The sequence below is a fragment of the Punica granatum genome, chromosome 5, assembly GCF_007655135.1.
Source record: "Punica granatum isolate Tunisia-2019 chromosome 5, ASM765513v2, whole genome shotgun sequence".
Taxonomy (NCBI): domain Eukaryota; kingdom Viridiplantae; phylum Streptophyta; class Magnoliopsida; order Myrtales; family Lythraceae; genus Punica; species Punica granatum.
The window spans coordinates 17,463,918-17,475,648 of NC_045131.1; the positions used below are offsets into that span (position 1 = coordinate 17,463,918).

General features: G+C 36.2%; 2 protein-coding genes across 4 annotated transcripts; both read left to right on the top strand.

Moving 5' to 3' along the window:
• LOC116208804 lies at positions 1 to 1,127 on the top strand. 2 transcript variants are annotated; one of them, XR_004157125.1, is made up of 5 exons: positions 1 to 151; positions 240 to 351; positions 470 to 564; positions 642 to 759; positions 860 to 1,127. XR_004157125.1 is itself a non-coding variant. In XM_031542365.1 (4 exons), exons 2-4 carry the CDS (start codon positions 488 to 490, stop codon positions 971 to 973), a joined length of 309 nt encoding a protein of 102 aa, XP_031398225.1. In that variant the 5' UTR covers positions 222 to 351; positions 470 to 487; the 3' UTR covers positions 974 to 1,118. The 2 variants fall into 2 exon arrangements, 1 of the variants encoding a protein (XP_031398225.1); XM_031542365.1 differs by lacking the exon at positions 1 to 151 and having other exon boundaries at positions 222 to 351; positions 860 to 1,118.
• A 7,895-nt stretch (positions 1,128 to 9,022) lies between these two features.
• LOC116207166 (tyrosine/DOPA decarboxylase 1-like) lies at positions 9,023 to 11,407 on the top strand. Of its 2 annotated transcripts, XR_004156876.1 has the most exons (2): positions 9,023 to 10,877; positions 11,353 to 11,407. XR_004156876.1 is itself a non-coding variant. In XM_031540041.1 (1 exon), exon 1 carries the CDS (start codon positions 9,206 to 9,208, stop codon positions 10,796 to 10,798), a length of 1,593 nt encoding a protein of 530 aa, XP_031395901.1. In that variant the 5' UTR covers positions 9,023 to 9,205; the 3' UTR covers positions 10,799 to 11,149. The 2 variants fall into 2 exon arrangements, 1 of the variants encoding a protein (XP_031395901.1); XM_031540041.1 differs by lacking the exon at positions 11,353 to 11,407 and having other exon boundaries at positions 9,023 to 11,149.
• Positions 11,408 to 11,731: the final 324 nt, after the last annotated feature.

Here is an 11,731-nt window from a genome sequence, read left to right on the forward strand (position 1 = left end):
GACATGAAGGAAGAAGGTGAAGCTCAGCTTTCGTCTCAGCCTCTTCAACCCTAAATCGACTCTGTACTCCCTCTCCCTGCAGTTCCTCTCCGTCGCTCGCCTTTCGTCTCCAACTCTCCGGCTCCGACTCTCCTTGAATCTCTCTTTACCGGTAAGATTTTGCCTCATCTCTTGTCTCCGAATCTTTCTAGACTCCTCTGCTGAGATCTGACCAGAGACATAGCTATTGATGAAATTAGAAGATATGTCGATCAATGGGAAGGGCCGCAACCCAGAAATAAGTAAATGGTTGCACGGGAGAAAGGACCAGATCAAGATTCATGGTTTCTGAGCTTCTGAATTTATTGTCAGGTTTATTTTAATTCTGAATTTTGTTTATTGCTCCGTAATCTTCACAATTTGTTTGTTGCCTTCCATGTTTAATCTTCCATTCTTCTAACTGGAGGTCTCTTTCATTGAATTCCTCAAGACTTTGATTCATTTTCAGATGCTTGAGGAAGCTCCTCACATCAGAAATGGAGTTCAACTTTCAATTGTTCAAGGATACCTGTCAAAGTTTTACAGGTTACTCTCTACGCCTTTGATTATAGGAAGTAATGCTTTCGACAGAATGATCTTGACTTCCATAAAAATATGGACAGGGGATACGGAACATGGGTTGCAAGAAATCCTACCCTCGTGCTGTTTGCATCTCTATCTGCAGTCCTTGTACTTTGTCTAGGTTTGATTCGTTTCAAGGTGGAGACGAGGCCTGAGAAGGTAAGCCATGGTCTCTCTTGGTCCTTGGCTCTTTGTGACTCCTGGCTAGATAGTCTATTTTACTGTTCCCGGTTTTGTTAAGTGCCACCTTCCATTCCAGGCCTCCTCCATGAAGAACTTCCTTAATAATCAGAGAGCCACAAATGTGCCTCTACTCTTGCTAAAGAATCAGCTTCTACCTCCATTCTCAATACAAGAGATAACTCTATTCTAGCATAGCTGTTTCTCAGTCAATTATCCTTTCGGAAAGAGGCATATTCTATTGCCTAGGAATTCAAATAATTCTAGAGGTTTATTGTATGAGAAGTGAGAATTTGTCTCGGCAATGAGAATTTCACAGTATCATGTGACATGAATCATACACGTGGTAGTTTATTTGAGAACAGTGTCTCGGTGATCCGCATCATTGCAGATGCTATTGTGGTTTCTAAATATTGTTTCATACTACTGAACTCTTAATGCATCTTGTGTTTCACTGAGTTGTTGAGGATAGGTATTTAAATGCATACACAACACATGTGAGCAAAGTATTAAAAAAGAAGAAGAAGACCATATAGTGTTGTATGACGACGCGTGTTAAGAGAAAGAAATAACTGGATATATGAGACTAGTATTGCACCGTCTAACAGCTCAAGTAAAGTTCTTGGCTTGTAAATTGGTCCGAATTTGTATAGGCCAATGAAAATTTACAGTACCAAAGAAAGAAAAGATTGAGTTCGAAGGATCTAAATTTGTGGAATTTACCACTGAAAAAAATTGTGGAATTTAGCATTTAATTTGCTCATATACTTGGCAGAAGCAGATGAGACTCATGACCTTAGCTTATCCTCTCATCGACCGGGGATGGAAAAGAGAAACTCAATTGTGGTTTAATATTGGAATGCTGTCTGCCCCTTGATTGAATGCGCAAAAGGTCATCATTAATCAACCGAAGAAAAATGAACACAAGGTCAAACATATGGCCACCCTGGAGAATTGCTAGCTGGAAAGTTGGATGAGGATAATTGGAGATCACATACTATTCACCTGCGAGTTTCCGAAAATGTGGGTCCCGAAGAACTAATGGAGACCGAAAGAACTCACATGCGCATATGCAGGCAAGGATGGAGCCTTCACTTGATCTTTAGCCAATGGCCGAGAAAGGTATTTCGTGGTGTGTGTTTGTTGCCACTCCTTCCATAGTGGCGGCCTTTGCTTTCCATCGGATTCTCCAGCTGATCGGCCTCGACTTGGAAATGTCGTCTAAAAACTAAATATAATAATTTCACAGGGTTTAAAGGGTCATCTAATATCTATCTATCTATATATATAAAACTGAACACGGTATAATAAATAGTGACGCAATTGTAAATGTATATACTATTAGGATTAAATTACTATATGCATATAAATTATTAAATACTTAATAATTTTAATATGCAAGTACATTTTTTATTATGAAAAGAAAACAAAAGTTTATTGAAATTGATTTAGAAAAAAATTCAATTTCTAAAAGTTACATATCTATAAAAAAAATTTCTCCATAATTACATATCTCGACTCGGACAAAGTCGGCGGCTTTTTAATAAGTATTGATCAAGACTCATTCCAGAGACTTCTATGATCACCTCCCCTAATTTGAAGAATAAAAATCGTTGGTTGCTCGAGTCTTTATCGTTGTCAACGCCTGACATAGCCCGATGGCCCTTGTGTTTTGCTATTCACAATGGTGTTTGTACTGAGAGTTCCTCGGTCTGGAAAGGCTCGGAGTCATTTGGCTATAAATATGTGATGTTTGTTGGGTGACATGTTTGGTCGTTATTAAATTTTCATTGAATTTATACTGATTTTAATATTTCTTCTTTATTCTAAAGGATTTGTATTTTTTCGTTACAAGAGGCTTGTGAATGTAGTATAAAAAAATATAATTAATCCTAATAGCTATTAATAATGAAATTCAAATAGTCCCACTGAATGTCAAATTTAAAATTTTTAATTATCAGACGAGAACGTGCAATTATTGCATTATACACTCTTTTCAGAACTCACCCACCGCCACCACCCAAAACCATGTGGCTCCGTACGTCCTTGCATGCAAGTATCATAACTAGACACGTCACAAGACTCCGCTTTTTTTTTTTTCTCCTTTTAATAATTAGACACACAAGATTGAATCAGATATTTTGCAAATCAGAGCTTCTTCGATAACACAGTGTCACCGTGACTCCCCGTTTCACGCGTCAGAAATCATAAATGTGGAAAGAAAGCTGGGTAGACATGCATGGGAGAAAATTCATTGAGCATCATTTATTTATTGTGGATAAATAACATTCAATTAGAATGCGTAAAAGCGAGCATATGTGATATCACGGTAGATTGATTTTTCATTTTTTTAGTCTGAATTCAGGTATTTGGAAGCCCAATTGAGGTCCGACTAATTCAATCGAGCCGAATCGACCTACTAAGGAGTAAAGATCTTCTAGTATGAATTTTTTTCATCCACAATACTCGAACTTAAGACCTTACTTAAAGGGAATAAGTGTCAAACTGTTTGAACCGATTCACACTGGTATCGATTTTTCGTTTTTAATATTCTTATTGAGTGTTACTAAATCAAGTGAATTAGTAATACTTAGTCAATATTTTCTCATATATGCATTTATTCCCATGAATATCAAGTAAATTTTTTTTTTGGATGAAAATCGTCTTTTTAACCGTCTAGATTTTCTTAATTTCAAACTCATGCTAGTTCGTTACCGAGACCATCGAAACAAGGCCATCTCCCTATGGAGAAAGTCTAGATGTACTTCTATATGAGATTTAGAATTCCACGACACTTTTAATCAGACTTGAATTTTGGACTTTAAATAGGGAATCTATATATAATATATAATAGCAAAACGAAAATGTGGGTTCAACATGATTGTGCCATGTGTCATCCTAGGAAGAGTAAAATGGCGGAACGCGTCAAGTCTTTAGCTCTCTATTGCATGGCTTCACCCACAAGGAAGTTTCATTCTAATTAATTATAAAATAAAATCAGTCCCTAAAAATATTAATTAACCATTTAAGAAGTTAATATGTTTAAATTCATATGCGAAAAATTAGAGAGGTGGAAAATTTCTCCTTGCATGGAATATGTAACAATCCCCTCCCTCTCTATCTCTTTTTTTTTTCTATAATTTCCTCTCCTTGTGTCTCGATTATTCATTATTAGTTTATCCATTAATATTTTTCGTAGTTTTCCATGAAAATAATTAAGCACCAAAGAGTTTTAGGTTGGAGGAGTTGTGATGCAAAAACATAGAACCTTCCACAAAAGAAAAAAAAATGGAACCACTAAAATGGGAATGAAAAGATTAGAAGAACGAAAAATAATTAATGAGCTAAGGGATAGTCAATGAAGGTCCTACGTTTTGCGCTTCAGTTTTTATATATTATAATTGATTAGGCATTTTAATTACTTTGCAAATAAACCTTGATATATTAGTCGCAAATGAGATGAGACTTAGACGCAATAATATTATTTTCATCTGAGAGAAAATATTAGCGGTGAATAAGATTAAATATAAGAACAATTGAATATTATGCTTCTAAAAGCAATTATAAGAAGCAAAATTTCATTTTGCTTATGATCATGTATCTCTAGATGTTATTTTTTTCTTTTGTAGTGTATTATAAACCTTGCTGTTATAACCAAGAAGAAAGGGGCAAAAAAAAGCTGACATGTTGTTTGGCTTACTGTGGCACATTTTGATACTTTTATTATTATTATTATTATTATATGCTTGGGAAATTATATCATGATGCTACGTCATACTTATACCCGTGTGAGAACCGTTGGATGGGTTGTATGCGGGCCCTACGCACATAAACGGTTTTCACTCGGAGCTACCGTGACACGAAGTCATGATATATGCTTACATCTTTGTGTATATGTCTCTCAAACATTTTTACATGACCCAATACCATCTATATATATATATATATAAACCCGACTACATAACAATAAATAGGGTCACAAAAGTAAATGTAATAATTTCATAGGGTTTGAAAGGTCATCTAATACCTATCTGTCTATATATATAAAACTGAACACGATATAATAAATAGTGGCGCAATTGTAAATGTATATACCATTAGGATTAAATTACTATATGCATATAAATTATTAAATGCTTAATAATTTTAATATGCAAGTACATTCTTGATTTTGAAAAACAAAAACAAGAGTTTATTGGAATTGATTTAGAAAAGAATTCAATTTCTAAAAGTTACATATTTGTAAAAAAAATTTCTGCATAATTAGTAACTAGATATGCAGAAGCGTGCTCAAATATTGACTACTTTTGAAATCGTAAAATATAAATCTATGTAAAAAAATTTAAAAGTATGAATTTGCAAGCATAATTATAATTATAATAGATTATTTACATTTTTTGTTGCAAAAGCATGAAAATTATCTATTACAATTTTTTAGAGTTATGCAATATGTTTTTTTAAGTAATATCATTTTGTTTGTCCATATTAGGTATTATAATTCACTTTGAGATATTCTTAATTTGTTATTATATGCACTAATATTTGAATTTTTTCAATTTAAGAATATATGATGTCAAATTATAAAAGTTCCCCTAAAAATAACCATTCTAGCAGAAAATCCGTGCATCGCATTGCAAACAATTAATATCTTATATATAACAATACATTTTAAGAGTATTAATTGACACATTAATGGCGGCTATTGATACTCCATGTCTACTATGTACCTTGCCAGTTCATCGTTGCACATTGCAACTGCTCATTGATATTATCGGCAACCTCCTGTCTGGTGGATGAACTATTGATGCTTTAATAACTGTAGCGTACGAGGGACTGTCCAAAAAAACAGATGGCAGCACACAAATAAAACCAGCGTACAAAATGGGCATTGATTGCTAATAAGAATGCTAGATTAGGGACCACAAGATGTCCTTAGTGAGGTCACACTGCTTCTTGTTTGAACTTCGGCTTCATTATGACTATAAAATCACGAGATATTTCTAATAAGTTTAACATTTTACCTTGTAAATAAAGTTCATCCATAAAAAAAATAATTATTTGACATCATCAAGCCCCATACCGTAGTTATAATTATTGAATTTTCATTGGATTAGCTTATAAGTGATGGTATCCAAGCCATATATTAACTCATGAATTTTTTTTCCGATGTGAGATTTTTATCTCATTTTATTCCTCAATACCCGCTCTTACGTGCAACGTGTGGTCATTATAGCCTCTTCAATGAATTCGAACATAATAACAAGAAAGCGGGCACAAACGTTAGAAGGCCTAGTTCGATATATTGTCTATTCAGGAAAATATGGATATATAGTTCGTTATAGCCATATCGGAAAGCAGACACAAACGTTAGAAGGCGTAGTTCGATATATTGTCTATTCAGGAAAATATAGATATATAGTTCGTTATTGCCATATAGGAAAGCGGACACAAACGTTAGAAGGCGTAGTTCGATATATTGTCTATTCAGGAAAATATAGATATATAGTTCGTTATAGCCATATAGGCGCATGTTGATTGCTTACGGTTTGCCGCTTCCATCATAAAAGGAAGGCCAGTTTGAACTTTTCTCACCAATATTGTGTAGGGTTGTTATTGTATAGGAAAAATAATACCGTACAGTACGGATTTTTTTTTTTCACACTCAACATAAATTCAAATATATATATAACAAGCCTAAGGACCGCTCGAGCTAAAATGGGTAAAAGAAATGTTCGGCTTATTCACAAAAAAAAAAAAGAAAGAAAGAAAGAAAAAGAAATCGGCTTGAATGTTGTTATTTTAAGCGCGTTTGACTTATGAGCCAAGTCGAAGTGGTATGCTTCCATGAGTAAAATTCACCGACACTCCTTTCCATGAATTCGGATATCTTCTGTCCTTAGAATGGTGAGACCGGCTTCGATCCCTCAACACAATCTCCCTTTTATATAAAGACAATTATTCGACACGAGCTTGACAAATTGCAGCGATATAATGAGCCACATATAGATATATGCTTGATTTCTTCTTAAATCAAGTGAAATAGTAATATTTAGTCAATATTTTCGCATATATGCATTTATTCCCATCCATATCGAGTAAATCTTATTTTTTTGGGTGAAAATTGTCTTTTCAACAGTCTGGATTTTTTTAATTTCAAACTCATGCTAGTTCGTTCCCGAGACGGTCGAAACAAGGCCATCTCCCTATGGAGAAAGTCTAGATGTACTTCTATATGAGATTTAGCATTCCACGACATTTTAATTAGACTTGAATCTTGGACTTTAAATAAGGAATCGATATATAATATATAATAGTAAAACGAAAATGTAGGTTCAACAGGATTGTGCTAAGTGTCATCCTATGAAGAGTAAAATGGCGCCACATGTCAAGTCTTTAGCTCTCTATTGCATGACTTCACCCACAAGTTAACTTCATTCTAATTAATTATAAAATAAAATCAATCCCTAAAAATATTAAATAACCATTTAAGAAGTTAATATGTTTAAATTCATACATGAAAAATTAGAGAAGTGAAAAATTTCTCCTCACATGGGATCTGCAACAATCCCCTCCCTCTCTATCTCTCCTTTTTTTTTTTAATTTCCCTTTCCTCTCTCTGTCTCTTGATTATTCATTCTTCGTTTATCCATTAATATTTTTCGTAGTTTTCTATGAAAATAATTAAGCACCGAAGAGTTTTAGGTTGGAGGAGTTGGGATGCAAAAACATAGAAACCTCCACAAAAGAAAAAATAATGGAACCCCTAAAATGAGAATGAAAATATTAGAAGAACGAAAAATAATTAATGAGCTAAGGGGTTAGTCAATGAAAGTCCTACGTTTTGCGCATTAGCTTTTATATATATAATTGATTAGGCATTTTAATTATTGTGCAAATAAACCTTGATATAGTAGTGGCAAATGAGATTAGACTTAGAAGCAATTGTATTATTTGCATATGAGAGAAAATATTAGCGGTGAATAAAATTAAATATAAAAACAATTGAATATTATGCTTCTAAAAGTAATTATTAGAAATTTTGCTTATGATCATGTATCTCTAGATGTTATTTTTTTTCCTTAAAAGTGTATTATAAACCTTGCTGTTATAACCAAGAACAAATGGGAAAAAAACTGACCTGTTGTTCGGCTTACTGTGGCACATTTTGATACTCTTATTATATGCTTAGGAAATTCTAGCATGACTCCGCGTTATACTTATTCCCATTTGAGAGCCGTTAGATGGGGCTATACGCGGGCTCCATGCATGTACACGGTTGTCACGCGGGGTTATTGTGACACGAAGTCATGATATATGCTTACATCTTTACGCACTTGTCTGTCAAACATATTTACATGACCCAATACCATCTCTCTCTTCTCTCTCTCTCTCTCTCTCTATATATATATATATATATATATAAACTCGACTACATGACAATAAATAGGGTCACAAAAAAAATGTAATAATTTCATAGTGTTTGAAATGTCATCTAATATCTCTCTCTCTATATATATAAAGCTAAATACGATATAATAAATAGTGGCACAATTGTAAATGTATATGCCATTAGGATTAAATTAGTATATGCATATAAATTATTAAATGCTTAATAATTTTAATATGTAAGTATATTCTTGATTTTGAAAAACATAAACAAGAGTTTCTCGAAATTGATTTAGAAAAAAAAATTCAATTTCTAAAAGTTACATATCCGTAGAAAAATTTTCTATGTAATTAGTAATTAAAAGAAAAATCTATTGATATGCAATAAGCGTGTTCAAATATTGTCTACTTTTGAAATCATAAAAGATAAATCTATCTAAAAAATTTTATAAGTTCGAATTTGCAAGCATAATTTTTATTATAATTGGTGATTTCCATTTTTTTGTTGGAAAATACATGAAAATGATCTATTACAATTTTTTAGAGTTATGCAATATGTTTTATGTAATATCATTTTGTTTGGCCAGATTAGGTATTATAATTCACTTTGAGATATTCTTAATTTGTTATTATACGCATTAATATTTGAATTTTTTCAATTTAAGAATATATGATGTCAAATTATAAAAATTTCCCTAAAAATAACCACTCTAGCGGAAAATCCGTGCATAGTACTGGCAAACAAATATCTCAGTAAGACTACCCATACTCCTTCATCAGATATTAAAATTTATATTTCATTGTATTAAGTTATGGGTCTCTTTCGTAATAAAAAAAACAAACAAACAAACAAACTAACTAACGAAGAAGGCCAGCTACCACTTCCTTCCCCATTCCGCCAGTTATATATATCCAATTACCAACTGCTGAATATTAGTATAGCAATCCTCCTGCAGCTCCTTATCACTTTCTCAATTACCGAGTTGCTTACGCAGAACTATAATTCACTCCCAAAACCAGAACGCGAAAATTCGCCAACATGGGTAGCTTGAAATCTGAGGAGGCACTTGAGAGCAACTGCACGAACCCACTCGACCCAGACGAGTTCAGGCGCCAAGGCCACATGATCATTGACTTCCTTGCTGATTACTACAAGACCATCGAGGACCATCCGGTATGTAGTCAGGTCGAACCAGGCCACCTCTCGGATGCCCTACCTAGTTCCCCCCCATACATGCCCGAGCCACTTGAGACAATTGTCGACGATATTCGCAAGCACATTGTTCCCGGATTGACTCACTGGCAGAGCCCGAACTTCTTCGGCTACTACCAGAGTAATGCCAGCACCGCGGGCATTTTGGGGGAGATACTGTGCAGCGGTTTCGGCGTGGTCGGCTTCAGCTGGGTCTCGTCCCCAGCAGCCACCGAGCTCGAGAGCCTCGTGATGGAGTGGCTCGGGGAAATGCTGAAACTCCCAAGGCCGTTCTTGTTCTCCGGAGGCGGTGGAGGTGTCATTCATGGAAACACCTGCGAGGCCATCATTTGCACCCTAGCCGCGGCTCGAGACAAAGTGCTGCGAGAGATTGGGGAGGAAAACATCACCAAGTTGGTTGTTTATTGTTCGGACCAAACGCATTGCTCCTTCAAAAAGGCTGCGCAAGTTGTGGGCATAAACGCACAAAATATTAGAGCGATCAACACAACCAAGGTGACGGAGTTCGGGATGTGCCCGAGCTCTTTGAAGCAGGCTATTGCGAGGGATATTAAAGAGGGGCTTGTGCCGCTGTACCTTTGTGCAACCATCGGGACAACCGCGACCTCTGCCGTCGACCCGGTCAAGGAGCTGTGCAGGGTTGCAGAGGAGCACAATGTGTGGGTCCACGTTGATGCTGCATACGCCGGTGCAGCGTGCATATGCCCAGAGTACAGGGGTCTAATCGATGGGGTTGAGTTGGCGAACTCGTTTAGCTTCAATGCCCACAAGTGGCTCCTCACTGGGCTAGACTGCTGCTGCCTCTGGGTCAAAGACTCAGCTGCCCTCAGGCAGGCCCTGTCATCTCAGGCTGAGTGCCTCAGAAACAAGCCCGCCGAGTCGAAGAAGGTCATCGACTACAAAGACTGGCAGATTTCCCTTAGCAGGAGGTTCAGGGCTCTCAAGCTGTGGCTCGTCCTGCGGAGCCACGGCGTGGCCAACCTCAGGAAATACATCCTGAGCCATGTGAGGCTTGCAAAGCTCTTCGAGGAGCTAGTGGGGGAGGATGACCGCTTTGAGGTCGTGTGCAAGAGGAACTTCGCTCTAGTCTGCTTCCGAATCTCACCATCTGCACTCGGCAAGCAAGTACTGTCGACCGGGTACTTATCTGGTGATGCCTCCATTGATAATGATAATATTAAAGATGGGCACACAGTCGAAGAACCAGTAACTACTACTGCTAATATAAACGATGTGAATAAGAGGTTGCTCGAAGAGATCAATGGGACGGGTCGGGTTTTCATGACGCATGCAGTGGTAGGTGGGGTGTACGCGATAAGGTTCGCGGTAGGCGCGACCCTCGTCCAGGAGAGGCACGTGCGCTTCGCTTGGAAGCTCGTACAAGGCCATGCAGATGCTATATTAAGGGATCGTCCTTGATTATGAATTCTAATAAAAATTGCAATTTTTCCAATTTCTTGGAAAACTTGCAGTTGCATGCATGCATGAATATTTGACAGTACGTATAAATAAGGCTGTCTCGCTTGTTAATAAATTATTATATATATATATATATATATATATATATATATTCCCAATTTAGAATTCTGATTTGCTAGCCGAGCTGGCTTATCTGGGAAAGGTCCTTGCACTTTTACTTGAGTATTTTCCGCGCCAAGTCGCGAATCTAAAAATCTTTCTATTAATTTATTTTGCTTTACCGTGATAATTTGTGTAATAATCAATAAATAGAGTATAATTGAAATTAATGATAAAACTATTTATATGTAATACTTGTGAACTCTCGATTGATACTAAATGATTCAAATTTTTCTAAAAATGTACTAATTAATATTTCATATGGTAAGAAAGCTAATATTTCTTCGCGTTAATCTTAAATTGAATTCTCAATTTTTCTAATTAGACTATGATTATAATAGAATAGGCCTTGAGTAGTCTACTAATTTTAAGTACATGAACTTTACTTGTTGTAGGTGTACGGACCCGAATGTGGACTCTCGTCGCGGTCCGCATGAGCGCTTTTGGATCGCATGGCTTGGGAGTGTCCACCTTTCCGGGGATGCATGACGGACACGCGTGAGAATGAGTCGCCACTTATCATTTTACAATCCAAAGGTCAAGGGTCGATAAGTTACCCGAGTCTAGGGGTGTGAAACATCTAGTTTTGCTAAGGTATTGATCTGTGCAGAACCGAAAAGTCCAAGTTCGGGGGTTCACGTTACGTGCGGGTCTATATCCCGCACGCCCTTTCAGTACTCTGATTTGCTAGGCTTGCATGTTTTAATTATTTACTGCGTGAATTAGGCTGTGCTCGGCTCACACGTTTTGATACCGTAAATTCGATGAATTAAA